General features: G+C 39.5%; 1 protein-coding gene across 1 annotated transcript in view; it reads left to right on the plus strand.

The window, feature by feature from the left end:
• The window catches only part of cdyl (chromodomain protein, Y-like), a 178385-nt gene that overhangs the window by 144506 nt on the left and 10923 nt on the right, over positions 1 to 22956 (plus strand). Inside the window, exon 3 of the mRNA XM_060849954.1 lies at positions 18099 to 18355. Within this exon, the coding sequence (XP_060705937.1) occupies positions 18099 to 18355 (257 nt within the window). The remainder of the gene's footprint in view (positions 1 to 18098; positions 18356 to 22956) is intronic.

Genomic DNA, 22956 nt, shown 5'->3' on the forward strand with positions numbered 1-22956 from the left:
TGTCATGTCTGCCTATTTCATCAGTCTTTCAACATCCCTCCTGAAATCTGACAGTAGCCCCCTTGCCATCCCCAATATTTGAATTTCATTTCTTCCACAACATTTTAAATTTATATTCTGTTTACCCAAATCTAGGCCATCTTAAATGTATCAAATACACAGCAGTTTGATGCTAATCCCTATATGCAGCCTCCCACTAGTCTCTGCTTCTCACAAATAACTTCATTATGCTACCACAATGTCCCTTTAAGTCTTTCTCATTTTTTATGCTGATTTGGTTCATGCAATTCTTTATTGAACATCTTTTGCAAGCCTGTGCACACATCAATCTTTCAAAAGAATCTTCAACCTTTTTCTGTCAATGAAAATCATGCCTGTTATTTAATAGCCTATTTCTTTTCTAAATGTCAATTTTGCCTTTAGCAGGTAAAATTTCAGAATAATCGAATGTTATGTTTGCTGGCTTTTCCTTTTTTTTTGAGCAGCAATGATAAAAACACACTTCCAACCTTCTGACGCCATTCGAGAGTGGAAAGATTATGTCCAGAGCATCTACCATCTTCAACCATACTTTTCCCACTAACCTATGACGCATCCTATTGGGGCTATATGTTCTTTTTAACTTTGAGTTTTGCCAAACATTTAGATGTTACACTGTTCCACCTGCCCCTTTGCCCAATTTCATCTTTTTACAATGTTTCTATTACTTTTGCTGCAGTGAAAGGGAGAAATGAAATATTCACTGTTCATGCAATTTTGTCTGTAGGTTCAAAAGCAAAACATTATGGATATTAGAAGTATAAATAGAAGGATAAAACGCTAGAAGTACACTGTAGATCTGGCAGCCTCAATGGCGAAAGAGTTAGTGTTTCAGTATTTTATTTTTGTTGCTTCAGTAGCTTAACTTTATTTATAATCTCTCTACTGTTTGATTCAGCTATTAGTTATCTCATGAGAATAATGAAGTACTTAAGAACATGATCTCATGCAGGGGTGTAATTTTAAAGATTCAACCTACAAATGTTTCCAGGTGGCTACTTTTATCTTGACCTTCACTGTGTTCTGACTTGTGTACAAATTAACTTGTGAACAGACTCGAGAATGGAACCCATTTACAACATGGGACTGCCTGTAATCTGTTCTAGTCCAGTTTGTTTTTCAAAACTTTGTCAACCCATGGTACAGTGCCATCTTTGGATTGTTATGAGCAAATAAATAGTATAGTTGAGTTGTCGGCGCTCTAATCTGTATAGTTGCACCTTTCACTTTCAACCACACATCTCTCAATTTTTTTGTATTAATGTCAGGTAAGTAGTATGGCAACTCTTTCAGTATATTGATTTAACACTTGATTGAATAAAACCATATGTTGTGCACAGTCCAGTGACTCTAGATAGGCTGTACACTTTTTTTCTTGTAGGAATATGTCTGACAGGTTGCCCTTAGGTACCCTTCGAGAGCTATGTTTCATGTGAAAATTTATGCAGAATGAGGACTGATTCAGATCAGTTATGTCTCCTGCCTAGATCCCATGTACTTAGTGAGTTTTGAGAAGATTTGGAGCTCAGGTTGAGATTTTAGATGTAGGTTTGCTAGCTGAGCTGAAAGGTTCATTTCCACACGTTTTGTTACCTTACCAGGTAACATCTTCAGTGGACCTCATGCGAAGCAATGCCGAAAATTCCTGCTTTCTATTTAGATGTTTGGGTTTCTTTGGGTTGGTGATGTTATTTCTTGTGGTGAAGTTGATTTCTGTTCCTTTTCTCAGGGGGTGGTAGATGGGTTCTAACTTGATTTGTTTGTTGATAGAGTTCTGGTTGGAATGCCATGCTTCTAGGAATTCTCGTGTGTGCCTTTGTTTGGCTTGTCATAGGATGGATGTATTGTCCCAGTCGAAATGATGTCCTTCCTCATCCGTATGTGAGGATACTAGTGAGAGAATGTCAAGTCTTTTTGTGGCTAGCTGGTGTTCATGTATCCTGGTGACTAGTTGTCTGCCTGTTTGTCCAATGTAGTGTTTTGTTACAGTCCTTGAATGGTATTTTGTAAATGACAACATTAGTTTTGCTTGTTGTCTGTATAGGGTCTTTTAGCTGCTGTTTTTAGTATGTTGATGGGTTTGTGGGCTACCATGATGCCTAGGGGTCGGAGTAGTCTGGCAGTCATTTCTAAGATGTCTTTGATGTAGGGGAGAGTGGCTAGGGTTTCTGGACGTGTTTTGTCTGCTTGTTTTGGTTTGTTGCTGAGAAATCGGCGGACTGTGTTCATTGGGTACCCGTTCTTTTTGAATACATGGTCTAGGTGATTTTCCTCTGCTCTGCTTAGCTCCTCTGTGCTGCAGTGTAGGGTGGCTCATTGAAATAATGTTCTGATGCAGCTACGTTTGTGGGTGTTGGGATGATTGCTTCTGTAGTTCAATATTTGGTCTGCATGTGTTGGTTTTCTGTAGACGCTGGTTTGAAACCCATAAATCTGAATCCGAGAGAGCTGGGCACACCCATTCAGGCGGTTTATTAATAAAAAAAACCCAAGGCCCCTCAAGTTGTTTACATTAATCGTCTTCAGTAGCAACTTCAGCACTCTGGTTTACAACCTTCCTTCAAAAAAAGGGCAAAACTTCTTAAAATGTGACAAAGGCCAAGATTCATTTTGATATCCCACGGTCAAATTTTAAATGCTTCAGTACCAAGTCTTTTTGTTAAGGATATGCTTTTGACTGCATTTTAATTTTGTTTTGATTTTTGGCTGCTAAATTGTTGCACGTTGAATGTTACACTCATTTCTAGGAGGTAAGACTTAGTTTTATTCTATTCTATAGTTTCATACCTTCTATTAACACAAGATAGATTGGTAGACATTGTCTACAGGGACTTTGCCAAGGACTTTGACATGATTCTGCTTGATAGACTGGTTAGTAAAGTTAATCACATGGGGTCAAGGCACAGCTAGCCAATTAGATACAAAATTCGCTTAACAGGCCAGGAGACGGTGGTGGTAGAGAGTTGTTTTTCAGTCTGGAAGACTGTGGCCAGTGTTGTTCCATAGGCTTGGTGCTGAGTCCACAGTCGTTTGGCATTTATATAAATGATCTGGATGACAATATAGATTAAGTCTGCAGATGACACCAATATTGGGTGGTATAGTCGACGGGAGAAAGTGAAGACTGCAGATGCTGGAGATCAGAGTCGAGTGTCTGATGCTGGAAAGGCACAGCAGGTCAGACAGCATCTGAGGAGCTGGAGAATCAACATTTTGGGCATCCACCCTGCGTCCTGATGCTGCTGTGCTTTTCTAGCACCACACTATCGACTCTAGTATTGTAGGCAGTGAAGAAGGTTATCTTAAGATTACAAAAGGGTCTTGATCAAATGAGTCAGTGAGCTGAGGAGTAGCAGATTTAATTTGGAGGTATTGCATGCTTGCCTTAATTGCTTATTCCTTTTGAGTACAGCAGTCGGGACGTCATGTTGAGGTTGTACAGGATGTTGGTGAGGCCTCTTACTGGTGTACTGTGTGCAATTTTAGTTGTCCTGCTATAGGAATGGTGATATTAAATTGGAGAGGGTTCAGAAATGCTTTACCAGGAATGGAGGGTTTGAGTTATAAAAGTAAGCTGAATAGACTTTTTTTTTTCATTGGAATATAAGAGGTTGAGGGGTGGTCTTTATTGAGGTTTATAAAATCATGAGACACATTGATAACATGAATGACAAGTCTTTCCACTAGGTGGGAGAATTCAAAACTAGGGACTCACTTTTAAAAGTGAAAAGAGGAAGTTTTGAAAAGGACATGAGCGTCAACTTTCTTGCACAGTGATTAGTGTGTGGAATGAACTGCCAGAGGAAGTAGTGATGCAGGTACAGTTGCAACATTTAAAATACACACTTGGATAAGTACATGAATACAAAACATTTGGAGGGATATTGGCCAAGGACAGGCAATAGTTTAATTTGAGAACATGGTCTGCATGGACTAGTAGGCCTGAAGGGTCTGTTTCTATGCTGTACAACTGTATGACTCTATATAACTGTATCTAACTCCTTCTTGAAAATGTTAATTGTTTTGGCCCCCACCATTTCCTTGTGACTCTGAATTCCACAGGCACACCACTCTTTGGGTTAGTTAGTCCTGTTAGTCCTGCCAGTCACAGCCAGAACACCCATTCTCAGATAAGGAGACCAAAACTACACACATTTCTCCAGATATCACCAGGCACCTGTACAATTGCAGCAAGACATCTTGCTCCTGTACTCAAATCCACTCTCAATGAAGGTGATCATACTATTTGTTGCCTTCCATGCTAAATATGGTACCTCATTAGTCACTGGCTACCATGTAGAAAAAGACCTGTTTACATTTTCCTGTCTGCCAATTGTCTATTCATGTCAATGCACTACCCACAATCTTTAACTTTGCAAGATAATCACTTACATGGGACCTTGTCAAAAGCCTTCTGGAAGTCCAAGTAAACCATATCCAACAGGTCTCCCTTATCAACGGAGTTATATTCTTGAAATTCCAATATATTTGTCAAGCATGATTTTCCCCCTCATAAATCCATACTGACTCTGACTAATCCTATGACCTTTTTTTCCCCAAATGGTCTGTATTAACTATTTTATTTTGGGCTCTGCAAAGGGCATCCCTCCTGCTGATGTTAGGCTAATTATTCTATAATGCTGTTTTCTCTATACCTCCTTTTTTTAAAATAGTAGAATTACATTGGGGAGTAGCTAATCATAACTGTTCCAGAGTCTTACAACATTTTGAAAGATGACCATCAATGCATGTATTATTTCTACAGCCGCCTCTTTAAGTACTCTGTGCATAGATTATCTGGATGTGGGAATTTATTGGTCTTTTAATCCCATCAATTTATCCAACACATTTCCCTCCCAGTTCTGATTTCCTTCATCATCTTCTCTAAACTCTGTTCCCCAACATTTTTGGGATGTTATTTGTGTCCTTTGTAAAGATAGAACAAAAATATGTATTTAATTGGTCTGCCATCTTTGTTCCCATTATAATTTGCACTGTTTGATTTAGCAATTGCATCAAATACATCCTAATTATACAGATAATGCAAAGATAGCATAGTCAGATGGTAGTTGAAAGTGGGTTTTCACTTTTTTTCTACATTACAGAATCTTGTCAAGACTGATCATGATTAAATGTATTTAATACTGTAGGTTCTTGTCATTTCCTGAATCGATTGAGAATTCCTTATCTTATACAGAAATTATCATTTGGACTAAAGATCTCTATCTACTTTATCACCAGACGTATGAGTAACAAACTATTGGACCTGAACTTACTTTGTTTAATTGAAATGTATATCTTAACCAAGAAATTAGGTTTTGTTAGAATTAAAAGTAGATTCTTTTTAATGTGAGAACCACTTTTTAATTGCGGTGAAAGATTTTTGCTTTTTGTTTTGCTTGGTGGTATTTTCTGCCTAAATCTCTGCTCAATACATATTTAAATGTTGTATTAAAAAATGTAATATACCAAACAGATTGAGGTGAAGAGGGAAATGTCTGTTTGACGGTAATGCAGAATGTCCAAGACTTTTTAATGGGAAATTGATTTCTGTGAATGGCGCAGTGTCTGGAATATCAGCAGTCTGTTGGTATGTCTTGATAAATCCAAAGAAAACCCTTTTCAGTCAGATTGAGTGACGTTTATGCACTTTCTCAAATGAGGCAGGATGAATGAGTGAAAGCATGTATTTGACTTATCTATGCTGTTTAACTATCCGATCTGCCTGTATTGCTCGCAAGACAAAGCTTTTCACTGTGCCTTAGTACACGTAACAAAAAATTCAATTGCTGGGGCCTTGGGATACAAAAATGTGAATGTAGAATGGAGATGACACCTGGATAAGGATTAGCAACGGACATTAATTTGTGTTGCCAGATTTTTAGAGCAGGTAGATCACTTGAGCTGATGGTCGCAAGTTTGAACAGCTGAGACGGTCTTAAACAACAGGAACAATGACCCGTACTGCGCTTTTTTTTTCCCAGCCTGCCTCAAACCCGCATTTCTTAACATAGTCGTACAGGTTGTTCTCCTATAATGTGTGTTTCTGTAACGCAGTTGATGGATTGGCTAACAATTTTTCTTAAGCGCGAACTCCTATTGGCTGTTATGAGAGTCCATCCCTGGTTGCTTTAAGTCCATTCTCTGTGTTTACTTCAAGCAAAAGAGGCTGGATAATGGGACAATTTTTTTTCTGACCTTGTTCTTGATGATTTAGAGGATGTGTTTAGAAATGATATTGTAGGAAAAAAAATTTCTATTTCAAGATTCTACTAATTGTAGACAATGTACCAAGCTATCCTACCATCATGGGTGAGCTTTCTGAAAAACTCAAAATGCTATTTCTACCTCCGAACACAACCTTTCTTCAATCCATGGACTAGGGTACAATAGCAGCTTTTAAAGCTTGTTATTTAAGGCACACATGCAGGAAGTTGATTGTAGCTACGGAGGGGATAATGAGAACAGTGTCCTTCAATTTTTGGAAGAGCTTTAATATTAAGAATGTTATTGATATCATTGTGGAGGCCTGGGATGATGTCAGTAAGGACTGCTTGTGTGCAGTTTGGTGCAAGCTTCTTCCAGATTTTCTTCATGATTGTAAAGGGATTGAACTGTCAGAGGAGCTTCCAGCAATCAAAGAACATTGTGTAATTCTTGGAAAGCAAATTAAAGAACTGGAGGCTGATCTGTAACGACTTGTTGCTGCAGGGGAAATTGAAGCTCGAGATGAAGATTATGAAGTCCAGGATGCAGCACCACAAGAACTTTCCACTTCTCTTTTGTCTTCCACCCTGAGGGAAGTGGGGAACCAGCTTCAGCCCTTAGACAGTGACTACAATGCAGAACACAACAGGATAGCACTTTGTGGCATAAAGTCTCTTATTTAGCAGCCTTATTTGTGAAAGAATAAGATGACAAGGCAGCAAAAGCTAGATGCCTTTTTTTAAGCCAACCCCCAAGAAATTGTCTGAGGACAATGATCTACAGTCATCCACTTCTGGGCTAAATATTTTCTTTCAATATAATCCTGCACTCGGAACTGCACCTGAAAGAAATTATGCTGATGATGACTCTTAGCCCCTGTCTTAATATAGTACTGTCACTCAAACTCCTTTTTAAGGTGTTAAATTTATTGTATTCCTTTATTAAAATATGCGTTTAACATTTACTTAGGCAGTGCTATCATTTGTGTTGGGCTATTTTCGTTTCAGTTTTTACTGATATTTTTGGTGGTTCACCCCAATTCTGTTTTTCCCGTAAGCCCTGTTATTTCTATTGTGCAATTCTCCATAACACTGGATAGCACAAAAATATAACTACTGCATTATAGCAGAACACACTACACTTTTTTTGTGCTAATTGACTTCTGGCTGTTGTATAAAGTCTAGATGTTTCTAGTGTTTATCTAGTTGTTTCAAGTTTTAACAGGGATTGAAGTGATAGGTGCTGGAGTGCTTTCTGCTGACTTCAAACTGATTGCTGCCAATCCTGGGTAAACTTGTAAGCCTTCATTTTGGAGTAAACATGATGTATGAATCAGCAGAGTCCACACAGTGCAAATAATCTGTTGGAAGAGGACTGAGAAGGAAGCCATATTTTGGTTAGGGAGCAATTCTCTTCCTCCTAGAACTTCAAGGAACTGTGTATGAGATGACTGCATTTCAGTAAGGTCCTTAGTGAAATCTACCAACTGCTACAGCCACCATTCCAAATTCTGAGCTACGCAAGGGCTGCATTAACACTAACCTTTCTGAAGAAGCTAGGAACTTGTATGCTTCAGACTCCCACCAGGCTGCTGCTGGATACACCAGCATCCGTTTGCTGTCCAATGTTGCAAATGCCAAGTAAATATGTCGTCTTTTCATTCCTGAATGATAGAGGGTTCCATTCTGAACTATGTCAAACAAGTGAGAGTTGCTCTTCAGCTTGTACTTGATCATAAACAGCTTATGCTCAAGCAAACAACTGTGCCAACTGTATTTCGTCCACCATAGCCACTATATTCACAGGAATCTAGAAGAAAGACTCATGAAATCGAAGACCTATAAAATTCTAACCAGTCTAGACAGGGTAAACACAGGAAGATGTTCCTGATGACTAGGGAGTCCAGAAGCAGGTTGCAGTTTAAGGATGCAAGGCAGATCATTTGGGACTAATGAGAAATTTGTTCACCCAGTGTGGTGAACCTATAAAGTTCTGTTACAAAAAGCAGTTGAGGCTAAAACATGGAATGTATTTGAAGGAATGAAATGTTGTTGTTAGGGCTAAAGGGATCAGAACAAAGGGGAAAAGGTGGGAACAGGGTACTACGTTGGATGATCAGCTGTATCAAATGGCAGAGCAGGCGTGAAGGGCCAAGTGATCTACTTGTGCTCTAATTTTGTTTTCAAATCAAGAAAATCCACTGACATTACTATCAAGAAGGGAATTATGGGAAATGTCTTGCTGACTTTTGAGGTCATATGCTTAATTGGCTATGTTTTCATCTGTTAACACTCACGACATTGACAAAGCTGACTGTGAACACAAGTGTCTACGTTATGAATACTGCATATGCAGTACACAATAAGTGTTATGTTACAAAAGAAAAACCAGAGCAGATCAATGATTCTGCCTGGAGGAATCTTTTAGGACTGGGCTTGATCTGATTTGAAGATTCCTTGTATCATGACTGCCCTTACAAACTACTGCGTAGCAGACTGAGGAGCATGAACATGCAAAAAAAAAGTGAAAGTGTATACTAGCATATTGATTTTGGATTTTTGCTGTTATTGAACTGTGCTTCAATGTTGGCTACATGCGATAATCATGTGGACGTACCAGTTACAAAGGCCCAACAAGGTCTCCTCTTCAGGCAGCTGAGGAAATTTGGCATGATGGTGAATACCCTTGCCAACGAGAGCATTCTGTCTGGATGTATCACTACCTGGTATGACAACTGTACCAGTCAAGATTGGAGACAGTTACAGAGAGTGATGAACTCTGCCTGGACAATTACAAAGGCTAACCTCCCATCTATATAATCTATCAACCAGGCCTGCTGTCAAGGAAAGGCTGCGAGCATTCTCATAGATCCATCCCACCTTGGCAATGCTTTTCTACAATCTCTACCATCAGGGAGATGGTACAGAAGCCTGAACATGTACCAGCCAGTTTATAAACAGTTTCTACCCTACTGTTGTTAAAATACTGAATGGACTGAAAAAGTCTTAACATTCACCTGTGCCTGTATTTTTGTTTTTGCCACTGTTTACCTCTTATTGATTTATTTATGCTATTTAACTCTTGTGATCTGCCTGTATTGCTCGAAAGACAAAGCTTTTCACTGTGCCTCTGTACATGTGACAATAAATTCAATGCATTTCAATCCTCTGAATGATCTGCCTTAAAAAAAACTTTAATTATTTAATCAGATTCACCCTACCCTTCATTCAAATCTGAGTTTCGGTCATCAGCTTATACTTATACAAAGGTACAATTACCTGTATGTCTGATCATACTTGTGCACAAGTTATTAGAATCTAACACTAAATTGTGGCAAGCTTTGTAATTTTCTAGTATTTCTCTTCTTTCCTCCTTAAATATTAATAGAATGATGTTTACATTTCTAATCAAAAATACCATCCCTAATCTGGAAGATATATATAACTTGTGCATCTGCAATTTTCTCAACTGTCCTTCCTATCTTAAAGCACACATTATTTACTCCATTGTTTGTCTTATCTGTATTAAATATAAAATGTTACTCTCCTTGATTTACTACTTAAGTTACCTTATCGTTGAAGTTTGTTGCATTGAAACTTCCATTGAAAGTATATACAAGTACTGTATTTCATCTGCAAGTCTAGTATTTTCATGGTCTATTTTGTTTGAGTGCTTTTGTATGTTATGAGTCCCCCAGTCCACATCATTCTCTTTCTCATAAAATATTTACAAGGTTATATTAGCTCTGACCATCCTCTGCAAGTTTTTTCACCATCCATCCTTTCTTAGCACACCCTAATACATTATGTTCCTTTTAGCTTTTTATGAATGTCCTTGTATGTTTGATTTCCACTTGGAGTTCTTTTTCTCGTTTAACTTTGACAAGTCTTTTACCCACCTGTCTTTTCACTATTAATGTTCAATTTCTCAAGAAATTTTTGCCAAGTATGGTTTTGTATTGCACATAAATAATCTTCGCATAAATGTTCTTGTCAACAATTCAGTGCAAGCAGTAATCAATTAGTTTTCGTCCTTCAAGCTCTGTATCTCACATTTTAGTTAATGACTCTCCAGCATATAGCACTAGAAATAGGAGCAAAAACTTGGACCTTCAAGCCTTCTCTGTCATTCAATAAGATAATGCTGATTTGACTGTAGCCTTAACTCCCATTTTTCCAAGCTGCTTTCCCATAACTCTCAAGACCCTTATAACCTGACTCGGCATGAATACAACTCTCAGAGGCTAATATCAAAAATCTTTTTGATTTAGTCTGACAATTTTGATTTTATTATGCTGTGGATGACATGAAGCAAGCGACCTGCTGCTAAGCTGCCAATGTGAAACTGGAAGTACACTAGCAGCGAGGACAAGATTTCACTTTAAAGAAATAATTAATCTTGCCCATGTGAGATTGTTCTGCTCTATTTTGGATGCTGTGATTTTGTTTAACTTCATTCACCGGTTGTGGGCATCGCTGGTTAGGCCAGTATTTATTGCCCATCCCAATTACCCAGAGGCAAGTTAAGAATCACCATATTAGTTGTGGATCTAGAGACCTATATAGACCTCTTTTCCTTCCCTAAAGGGCAATAGTGAATAATTGTGGGAACAGCTTTAAAACCGACTCGGTGAGCTTGCCAGTTAACACGGACACTGCTTTTTGATGCTCCAGCCTAGTGTACACTGACCACAAATGACTACATTGCACTGAAGCACTCATGTTGCTGTTGTACAATTTTATAGACCCATCATTTTGTGTAATAGTGGCTATTCTATGACTGCACTACAGTTTTATTCGAGAGGTCACAGTTAAGTTTCAATTCTGTGCTCACTGATGTACCATGTGCCTGTACCCTTAAACTTTGCCAAAGTGTCTGGTTCTTTTTCTAATCTTCAATAAAATCATAGGCATCAACTAAGTGCTCAAAGTGAGTTTGACAATCTGTCTACCTATTAGTCTGATTTAGAGTACAGATGTCTGTTAATATCAAGCTTGAATATACTTAATGACTGAGCCACTCAAACTTCAGAGAAGACATAAGAACGAACATTTTTCATTTCTCAATAAAATTCATTTTCATTATTATCAGAGGTGTTAGAAATGATAAAGATCAACTTTCAGATTAAATGAAAGTCCAATGACGACTGTTAAATTCAGTAATTAATATGACTATTCCCTTGCTGTCAAATTGTTAACTAATTCTGGTTTGTCAGATCTAATGTTCTTTGGTGTTTCTAGAACACATTTGTTCCAAAAACAAATTGAGAGTTCCAGCTGGTAGCAGTCTTGTCTCACTCCACGTTTTGAGCAATAAAACGAAAGTTTGCACTCCAGTGTTATAGTGAGGGAATGCTGCACTGTTGTTGATGCTATCTTTCAGATCCGTCTGTGAAAAAAAAATGCTTGCATATATGAAGAAAAATAGGGGAATTATCCAGTATTTTTTACTCAGTATTTGTCTTTCAATTTGCATCGCAAAGTTAGATAATCTAGTAATTTTCACATTGCTTTTTGTGGAATTTGTGTGCAAAATTGACTGCATTTCCTGCAGAATAATAATGCATTTATTTAACATATTTCATCAACCAATGACTAACAATGTCTCAAAGTATTTTGCTGTCAGTTAAGTAGTTTTGAAGCAAGTTTCTTTTTACTAATTGAATTGATCTGAAAATTAAATTCTCCCATTTATTCTTTCCCAAGTGCTTCTTTTAAACTGATTGTCCTGAATTACTTTTTTCTCCAATTTTTATTTTTTCGAAATGATTCAGTAACAGCATACTCAATTCCACATCATGGCTGAAATGTAGTAGCCATGTAGATCTAGCTGCAACATAATTGATAAAATAACCTGTATTCCGAACCAATTTATTTTATTTCTTGTGCTACGTGTACATGCATTTGTAAGTGTAGCGCCTATTTTGGTAGCTTCTCATCTCTAAATCCTTGATGGTGTGTTTTTGGTATTTGGCTTTTATTTTTGCTATTGCTGTGTACATTAATATATAGGTAATTTAATGTTTATTATTTAGCTTATTCTTGGTTGTCACTTTATTTTTAACAGGATTCTTGAGTTGAAGAAAAGTTCAAGAACCATTTCTGTTATCTTTCACGATATTGTTCATTGATCTTTTACTCTTTGCTCCTGTTTTCTTTATCTTTAGGTTGCTATACTTCTATCCAGATCCTCCTCTCCTCCTTCCCTCTCTTGTCAGTTTGGAGTAACCTTCATAATACATTGGACCAATGGGTGAGTCCGAGGTCCAAATCACCCAAGTAAATCTATTCAGGAGGATGACTAATCAGACGGCACCCCTCTAAATAGCATGGAAAGAAATGGCAAGGAGTTGCTCCTTCAGTCACAGACTGATTCTTTCCCATGCTTTCAGTTGCAAATGTGGGAGAAAAGCAACCTCTGAACTCAGGACCAATAGACAGTTGGTAAAGTTGGTAATTGATTTTATTTATTATTGTCACATATTGAGACACCGTGAAAAGTACTATTTTTGCATGCTATCAAGGCAAATCATACCTTAAGTACATCAGGGTAATAACCATGTAGTATATAGTATTACAGGTATAGACAAGGTGCAGAAAAAGATTGACTTCAAATGAGAGGTCTGTTCAAAAGTCTGATAACGATGGGGAAGAATCTATTGGTACATGCTTTCGCGCTTTTATACCTTCCCATTGGAAGAAGGTGGAAGAGAATAATACGGGGGTGGGAGGGGTCTTTGATTATGTTGGCTGCATTCCTGAGGCACCAGCAAGGAGAGGGGAGTGAATGGGAGGAAGGTTGATTTGCATAATAGACTGGGCTACATTCACAATTCTCTAATTTCTTGGGCAAAGCAGTTCCCATACCACGCTGTAATGCATCCAGATAGGATGCTTTCTACGCAGCGTCTGTAAAAATTAGTAAGACTAATTGTGAACATGTGAAATTTCCTTTAAACTTCTGAGGAAGTAGTGAAATTGATGTGCTTTCTTAACTGTAATGTCATCATGCAGTAATATTTGCAGGTGTTACATTATTTGATCCATTTCCCCACTACTTTTAGTTTAAACCCATCTCCACTCGTTAGTACAGTTGGTTCTGCTATAATGTGAATTGGCTTTAATGTGATTGAAGAACTGAGACCATTATTTGTAGAACATGAACTTTCCTTACCTGTACTGGCTATATTGTGATATCGGCCCCATTAGTTTAAATGTTGTGGTTGTTGCGTGACATTTTCTTAACACAAGATTGCATAGGAACACAACTACTGCTTTATATCAGAATCGAATGTATGCAGTTTGCAAGAATGCTGGTCCCACCCTGGTTCAGGTGTAACCTGTCCCAGTAATGCAACCACTGGTGTTAGAATTAACTAAATAATGAGAGATTGAGTTCTGAGATGTAATGGGATCTGGGTGTACGAGTGCATGAATTTAAAAGGTTGCAGATTCAGGACGTAATGAGGAGCGCTCCTTGCTAGAGAGTATGACCATCTACCCATGACAGGTTTTCCATAGACTTCCCAGTTGACTCATAAGCTTTGGTCAGATTGATTTAAGGCCATTTGTAGAGTGGTTCGTCTTGTTCCTGGCATGTTTCTTGACTGTTGAGCAGTAAAAATCATGTCCATAATTCCATGGTTTGATTGTAAATCCCACTGCCTTTCTTGTAGAATTTTTTCAGTGATGGGAAGAATATGGTAGCAAGAACTTGGGCAGTGATCTCTCAGATGCTGGAAAGTAGGGAAACTCCTTGGTAGTTCCCACTGTCCATTTTGTCTCCTTTCTTGAAGAAGATGACAATGGCAATGGCAGCATTCTGGAGATCACCAGGGATTTTTTTTTGTCCAAGGTTTTCAGCAATGGTTGATGAATATAGAATCATAGGTGGACAGCATGGAAACAGACTTTTCGGTCCAACTCGTCCACACTGACCAAATATCCGAACCTAATCTAGTCCCATTTGCCAGCACTGCCCATATCCCTTTAAACCCTTCCTATTCATATACCCATCCAGATAAGCTCTGGTCCTCCAAGTTTAAAAACCTCCATTGGTATCCTTTCTATTTCTGTAGGTTTTCCATTTTACATCTGTTTATATGTGCCACGCTAGATAGTGGCCCAAGATCATCATTTGGAAGTTGGGGAATTTCCTGAAACTTGTTCTCATCTACAATTGTGGTTTAGAATTTTTTTTGAAGTGCCTTATCTGCCTCTCAAAAGGGTTCTATTCTTAGTCTGCATTGGTTTGAGGCCAAGGGTGTTAGGTCTTTCTGTTACCTTCGTGGCACTGAAGAAGCTGGATGTCGTGCTTGTCGCCGATGGGCTGCAACTCTTTAGTTTTCCTAGTCCACCATTAGTTCTAAATTTCCCTACTACTTTTGTAACTCTGCCTTTGTTGTTTGATTTCACCTCTTTGCCTTGCTGGTGATGTTGTTTTGGCAGGCATAAGGAACCTGCCTCCTTTTGCTGAGGTTTTAAATAATTTGGTCATTCTTGTTAAACCAGTCTTGGCGTTTCCTGGTCTCGTAGCCGATTAGGTCCTTCACAGCATGAAATGATGACGGTCTTCGGCTCTTCCCAGATTGCTTCCACTCCAGCAAAATTAACACTTTTTTGGAGATTTTTGGTGAAGGCATTGTTGGAAGTTTCCAAACTTGCTTGGCTCTTGGAACAGTTCAATGTTGATTTTTTTCTGAACTGTTTCTTCATATTCAACTATTTCTGGTGGCATTTGGGCAGAGAGTGGATGAGTCAGTGGTCTGTCCAGCAGTCATCACTTTGGTAATGAGAGTATCCTTTTGGTCTTGGAATCAAAAAATGGTTGGACACATGGCAGCGGGTTGCTCCAAGAAGTTTTGAATGTGTCTTTTTGACAGAACAAGCGATGATGATGACCAGCTGTTGTTTCAGAATTTTTGATAAGAATGAAAATCTCCTTTCCAGAATTGAGAGTTGATTTCAACGCTGGCTGTGAAGTCCCCAAGGAGGATAATCTGTCTCCCTTTAATATGTTAGTGAGTATGATGTCCAGGCTGGAGTAAAGGCGTTCTCTAGACTCATTGATGGCATCAAGGGTTGGAGAGTAGGCTTTCACAATTGAGTAAGCTGTACGTGGAGAGTCATGAGACAATTGTTGATGCCAACAGGAGCTCAGAGTTTATGTTTGAGTTTGTTTCAGATTATGAATCCAATTCCATGTCTCCCGGGTTAATCCTCTGGTTTTCTCCTTGAGAACAAGGCATAACCACTACCTTCATCCCCTAGCTACTCTTTTGCCTGTTCTTCGGTCTCTTGCAGGGCAGTGATGTCACTGTTACGGGAAGCATGGATAGTTCTCCATTCCTCCTGACTGTTTTGCTTCTTATCTAAGAGAATGCATGCATACCAAGTTCTGAGATTGGCTTTGACTTTCAGGTGCAGGTAGATCAGTCCAGTGGATGCAGTTTTCCAGCTAAGCTTGTGATGGAACTGAATTTTAGGACACTGCTTCTAGTCCTTTCCAGATATGGAGCAAACAGTGCAGAGCCTGAGGAGGGCACTCTGTGAAGAAAATTGCTGAAATGCTCACATGTTCCTCTTCCAAGACAGAAATGACCTGAGTCAAACTCCACTAACTACGTGTGAAAAGTGAGGTCTGCAGATGCTGGAGATCAGAGCTGAAAATGTGTTGCTGGTTAAAGCGCAGCAGGTCAGGCAGCATCCAAGGAACAGGAGATTCGACGTTTCGGGCAAAAGCCCTTCATCAGGAATCATTAACCAGCAACACATTTTCAGCTCCACTAACTACGTGCCAGCCTGAAGCTAAGGTCTTCCAGATCTCTGTCCTATCCCCATCACCCCGCTCCAATTGCTGACGGGCATGTGTTTTATTTTGTGGGGGGCTGGTTGCGGGTGCAGGGTCGAATTCCTCTAAGTAAACCTCTTGCAATTTTTATGAAAAGCTCGTGAAAAGTCTGGGGTGTTGAGATGGGTGGCAAGAATGTGGAGTCTACAGTCAAGACAAGATCTTAAGACTGCTTTCCCATTCAATAAAGGATCAAATGGGTCTACCCTTGCTCTTCATTTGTGTTGGTAAATATGTTCATATCCCCTTTTAATGGGACTGTCAAATTCCAACAGCTCCAGATTCCTGATGGCAGATGGGAAATGCTCAGCCACATGGATTTTGATGCAACAGAAGTAGGTCGGTGCAACATTGAGGGTTGAAGGGCCTGTACTGCGCTGTTATGTTCTAGAAGTACTTACCCTCTTCGTGCAAAAGCTGCTTTTGAGTTTGACAAGATGCTGTTTATAGGATTAAGCAAATCCTGTAGGGCCCATTGGTTTCAGTATAAGTGAAGGTGTAAGCCATTAATTTATTTCCCACGGAAGAAGCAGACTAACAAATGGCTTGGTACATGCAGTGATTATTAGCCTGGATTTTACAGTATGCACTTGCTGCCACTTTTGCCTCTGAAACTGAGCAGCTTCTGGAGTTTCCACATGCACAGTTAAAAGTGGAAATCCAGAAGTTGCAATGAGTAATTCCATCTTTCTCAATAGGTGTGCTGATGAATTCTCTGCAGCATACAATTCAAGATTCTGAAACTGACAAAATAAATGATTCATGCACTAATATTACAGTTTGAAGAAATAAACTAAAGTGTGCTTTGTTAATGAGGTGTCATGAGATTTTCAATGCCACAAGTCATAACTGCTGTTGAGGATCCTCCTTGGTCCTGGAACTGCAATGTTTAAAAGATGAAGGGTAATTGTGATCTTGACTTCCTGGTTTGTTGTGAGAGAATTTCTGCTAATAGGGATACACAGTCCTTTATCTAAAATCCTTGGGACAGTTGTTTTTCAGATTTCAGAATAAATGACATTTTCGGTGTAAAAAATATACTTAGTGAACAGCCACCCATGTATGACTAGTACGAGCGCTGAGACACAGTTGACGCCTGCCAGTGCTGGGCCACACCGCCATGTCACATCTGAGTGAAGTGGTTTGAGTCAGTGTGGAGTTGGGTCACCTGTTCGCACGCCAAACAACCTTGTTATGCAGAAAAAAACTTTACAAAAACACTTTGGAACTTCTCAGATTTCAGAATTTTGGATCAAGGACTGTACTGCTTAAGAGTCCACTTGACTTCACTGCATACTCAAACTAACATAAGTAAAGGTTAAATCTAGGCCAACAGATTGATGCATCTTTGTTGGTAGCTTCCTTTGTTGGTTATGAACACCATCACATCACCACTGTTTAACAAATTGAGGCCTTTACTCAGTTCTATTGATATGTCTTTATGCAGGCAAACTACAGCTATTCAAGTCTCCAACTCAAATCCACTTCATATGACTGGATGCTTGTACAAACTCGTAGCTGTTATAGGATTGTGTATTTTTGAGTCAGCATGATGTAATGCTTACAATGCACTCTGACCTTTTACGAATCTGAATACATTATTTGTTTAAAAACTGAAACTGATGATTGAAGTAAATCTTAAACAATCCAGTGAAAGAAAAATACATTTGGGTGTCAAATACCAAACTGCACTCTTGGAATCTATGAAGATATTGAGATCATGTTCTATGTTTTAAATTGGATTTGTCCCTAATAGCAGTAAACAGACAAATGTACTGATCTGTTGTGAGAAAAGGCTGTGATATGCTCTTTGATTATTCCTGATAATTAAAGTTCTCCGTATTAGGTGGTAATTTTTGATTTTGATTGCTCTGGAGCCTTTTTTTAAGAGCAGCCAGTCAGTTGTTAAATCTGCGTATCCTAAACAAATATTAGTAGAAGATATCCACTTGCTCATTTTTGATAGGTTTAACAACAAAAAAAATCTTTCTTTTTCCTTGCAGGTACTCCTACTTTCTTGGATGCTTTGGGAGCTAATGGTACAGCTAATATTCAAAGTTCAGTAACAGGAGTTGCAGGACACAAAAGGAAATTTATAGATGACAGACGGGACCAACCTTTTGATAAGAGACTAAGATTCAGTGTAAGACAAACAGAAAGTGCCTACCGATACAGGGATATTGTTGTCAGGAAACAAGACGGGTTTACGCACATTTTACTTTCCACCAAGTCATCAGAAAATAATTCTTTGAATCCAGAGGTGAGTAACATTTGTATTTTCTTTATTTTTGTTGGAAGAACCACAAATATGTTCCAAATACTGTTGCTTCCTCATTAAGTTATTTTGTAGCACAGGAGATTTAGTTAATGAAAGACCTGTGATTTTTTTTTGTTTTTCACAACAGGATATCCAAAAACATCTTACTAAAATATTTTTGAAGTCTAGTCACCGTTTGTTAATTTAAGTAATGTGAAAGTCAGTTTGCACACAGCAAGTTCCCACAACAGCAATTTGTTTGTGATAAGTGAAGGATAAATATTGATTCTGACAAGGCATAATTCCTCACTTATTTGGAACAGTACCATGAGCAAACAGGGCCTCAACTTGTCATCACATCCAAAGAAAGTTGCATGCACATTCATTCATGATTATTACGTTTCTAATTATAAGTTTCTGTTAGCTGAGTCTTCCTCATGCAATTAAAATTATGAGAATAATATGGCAGTTGGATATCCTTTCAAGGGAATGTACAAATGATGAGGGAAATGCTGTGGTATGCATGAACCCTAAGGATTAGTCTGTCTGGTTTTAGTTTTATGCACCACCTGGAGGTCAAACTATGATATTAAACAGTATTTAAGGAAAAAAAAGTTCCTTTGAAATATTTAGATGTCTATTTTCTGGTAGGAAGTCTTTGGGTTCAGCAGATATTGAATTGTCAAAACTCTGCAACATCCAAATCTTGGCATTTTGTTCTACAGAAACATTCAAATAGCATGTAAACACGAAGTACAAATAGGCCCTTGTTTATCAAGTACTACTGTTTTGATAAGTCCTTTTGATATCCTTTTGAGGAAGGAAATCTATCATCGTTAGTAGGACTGGCTTACATTTAACTCCAGATTTGTAACAGTGTGGTTGTTTCTTCACTGCCATCTGAAATGGCTGAACAAGCATCTCCGTTTAAGAAAGTTAAGTTTACTCAGTGAATGCTAGCCTTGCCAATGATGCCCATGAAAGAATGAAGTTTTAATAATTACATCATGGGAAATGAAGATGGTGGGAATAAATAGTAAAGATAGACGATCAAACATGATCTATTTGAAAGGTGCACCAGATTGAGTGGGCTGAAAGGCTTCTATCTCCTGTGCTCCTAAGTACTTGTGTATTTGTCACAGCTCAATTTTTATTTTCTGCCTTTTGTTTATATAACTCGCTTACCTCTAAAATCTCTCACCACTGCAACTAACCATTCCTTGAATTCTGATTTGTTGAGCCTCACCTTTCTACCTCCAACTTTCTTTCACCCCAGCACTGACTGGATGCCACATCCTAAAGATTCCCCCTCATTCTCTCTAATCCCTCACCTATTGGTATTGATTTACAAGGATGTTGCATACTGAGACAAGCACCTGGCCCATATCCCTCCAAACCCTTCCTCTCATATACCCACCCAGATGCCTTTTAAATGCTGCAATTGTACTAGCCTCCACCATTTCCTCTGGCAGCTCATTCCATTCACATACCACCCTCTGAGTGAAAAAGTTGCTCCTCAGGTCTCTTTTATATCTTTTCCCCCTCACCCGAAATCAATCTATGCCCTCTCGTTCTGGACTCCCCGACCCCAGGGAAAAGACTTTGCCTATTTATCCTATCCATGCCTCTCATGACCTTATAAACTTCTATAAGGTCACCCCTCAGCCTCTGATGCTCCAGGGAAACAGCCCCAGCCTATTCAGCCTCTCCTGATAGCTCAAATCCTCCAACGCTGGCAACATGTAAATCTTTTCTGAAACCTTTCAAGTTTCACAACATCCTTCCGGTAGGAAGAAGACCAGAATTGAGTGCAATAGTCTAACAGTGGCCTAACCAATGTCCCGTACAGCAGCAATATGACCTCCCACCTCCTGTACTCAATACTCTGACCAATAAAGGAAAGCATATCGAATGTAGTCTTCACTATCCTATCTATCTGTGGCTCCACTTTCAAGGAGCTATGAGCCTGCACTCCAAGGTCTCTTTGTCCAGCAACACTCCCCAGGACCTTACCATTAAGTGTAAAAGTCCTGCTAAGATTTGCTTTCCCAACATCTTGCGTTTATCTAAATTAGACTCCATCTGCCACTTCTCAGCCCACTGGCCCATCTGATCAAGATCCCATTGTAATCTGAGATAACCTTCTTCGCTGTCCACAATACCTCCAATTTTGGTGTCATCTGCAAATTTATTAACGATCCCTCTTCATGCTCCCATCCAAATCATTTATATAAATGATGAAAAGTAGTGGATCCAGCACCGATCCTTGTGGCACACCACTGGTCACAGGGCACTGGTCTGAAAAGCAACCCTCCACCATCACCCTCTGTCTTCCACCTTTTGAGCCAGTTCTGTATTCAAATAGCCACTTCTCCCTGTTTTCTATGAGATCTAACCTTGCTAACTAATCTCCCATGAGGAACCTTGTCGGATGCCTTACTGAAATCCCTATAGGTAACGTCCAATTCTCTGCCCTCATCAGTTCTCTTCATTACATCAAAATACTCAATCAAGTTCGTGAGACATGATTTCCCACACACAAAGCGATATTACTACCCCTAATCAGTCCTTGCCTTTCCAAATATGTATAAATCCTGTCCCTCAACTTGACCACCACTGATGTCTGGCTCACTGGTCTATAGTTCCCTGGCTTATCCTTACGACCTTTCTTAAACATTGACACCACATTAGCCAACCTCCAGTCTCTAGCACCTCACCTGTGACTACCGAAGATACAAAAATCTCAGCAAGGGGCCCAGCAATCACTTCCCTACCTTCTGATCAGCTCCTGGGGAATTATCCACTTTTGTGTTTCAAGATTTTTCAAGATGTCCCGATCTATTTCCCCACAATCTATATAGAGTCATAGAGATGTACAGCATGGAATCTTCCATGTTCTTCTTCACAGTAAATACTGATTCAAAATACTCGTTTAGTATCTCCCCCAACTCTCGTGACTACACACATGGGCTGTCTTGCTGATCTTTGAGGGGTCCTAGTCTCTTCCTAGTTACCCTTTTGTCCTTAATGTATTTATAAAATCTCTTTGGGTTTTCCTTTTAATGCTGTTTGCCAAAGCTATCTCCTGTCCTCTTTTTGCCCTCCTAACTGCCGCCTTAAGTATACTCCTACTACCTTTGTACACTTCTAAGGACTGAATTGATGTCCCCTGTCTATACCTGACACATGCTTACTTTTTCTTAGTCAAAACTTTAATTTCTCTAGTAATCCAGCTTTCCTTACACCTACCGCCTTTCCTTTCGCCCTAACAGGAATATACTGTCTCTGGACTCCCCGTTATCTCATTTCTGAAGGCAATAGCATTATGGTGGCTGGCCCTAAAGTGCTACCCTAGTGACACCTCCAGTCACCTGCCCTGCCTTATTTCCCAAGAGTAGGTCAAGTTTTGCAAAGTGATGGAAGGTGTCATCAACAGTGCTATTGAACAGCACCTGCTTAACAGCAACCTGCTCACTGAAACCCATTTTGGGTTCCACCAGGGACCATTTGGCTCCTGATATCATTACAGCCTTGCTTCAAACATGGATTAAAGGGCTGAATTCCAGAAGTGAGGTGAGAATGACAGCCCATCACAGAAATTAACTGGTTGGAGTTGTACCTGGCACGTCGGAAGATGGTTATCATTGTTGGAGGGCAGACATCCCTCTGCAGAACTTGCTAAGGGTAGTGTCCTCTGCTTAACCATCAGCCGCTTTATTAGTGACGTTCCCTCTGTTGTAAGGTGAGGATGTTTACTGATGACAGCACATTGTTCAGCACCATTCACAACTCTTCAGATACTCTTGATTAAGTGCAACAAAATCTGGATAGGCTTGGGCTGACAAGTGGCAACCATAAGTGCCAGACAATTACCACCTTCACAAGAGATAATCTAATTACTGCCCCTTGACATCAGTGGTATTACCGTTATTGAATCCTCGTTATCAACATCGTGGGGGTTACTATTTACCAGGGACTCTAACATGAATACAGTGGCTTACAAAAGCAGATCAGATGCTAGGAATACCGCGATGAGTATGTCACCACCTGATTTGCTGAAGTCTCGCCGTTATCTACAAGGCACATATCAAAAGGGGTGAGAGGGGAAAGATATTAAAACCACCCTAAGGGGCAACTTTTTCACACAGAGGGTACGTGTATGGAATGAGCTGCCAGAGGATGTGGTGGAGGCTGGTACACTTGCAACATTTAAGAGGCATTTGAATGGGTATATGAGTAGGAGGGGTTTGGTGGGATATGGGCTGGGTGCTGGCAGGTGGGATTAGATTGGGTTGGGATATCTGGTCGGCATGGACAGGTTGGACCGAAGGGTCTGTTTCCATGCTGTCCATCTCTATGACTCTATGATACACCCCTTTCGCCTGGACAAGTGCCGCTCCAATAATACAAGAAGCTTTTCACCATCCAGGTCAAAGCAGCCTGCTTGATTGACACAACATCCACTTCCTCTTCCACCACTGCTCAGTAAAGCAGCATGAACTGCAGTGATCTTTTAGATAGCATCTTGCATCTTCCAAACCCATGATCACTGCCATTTAGAAGGACAAGGACAGCAGATACAAGGGAAGTTGTACCTGCCCACA

The sequence above is a fragment of the Hemiscyllium ocellatum genome, chromosome 34 (genome assembly GCF_020745735.1).
Source record: "Hemiscyllium ocellatum isolate sHemOce1 chromosome 34, sHemOce1.pat.X.cur, whole genome shotgun sequence".
Taxonomy (NCBI): Eukaryota; Metazoa; Chordata; class Chondrichthyes; order Orectolobiformes; family Hemiscylliidae; genus Hemiscyllium; species Hemiscyllium ocellatum.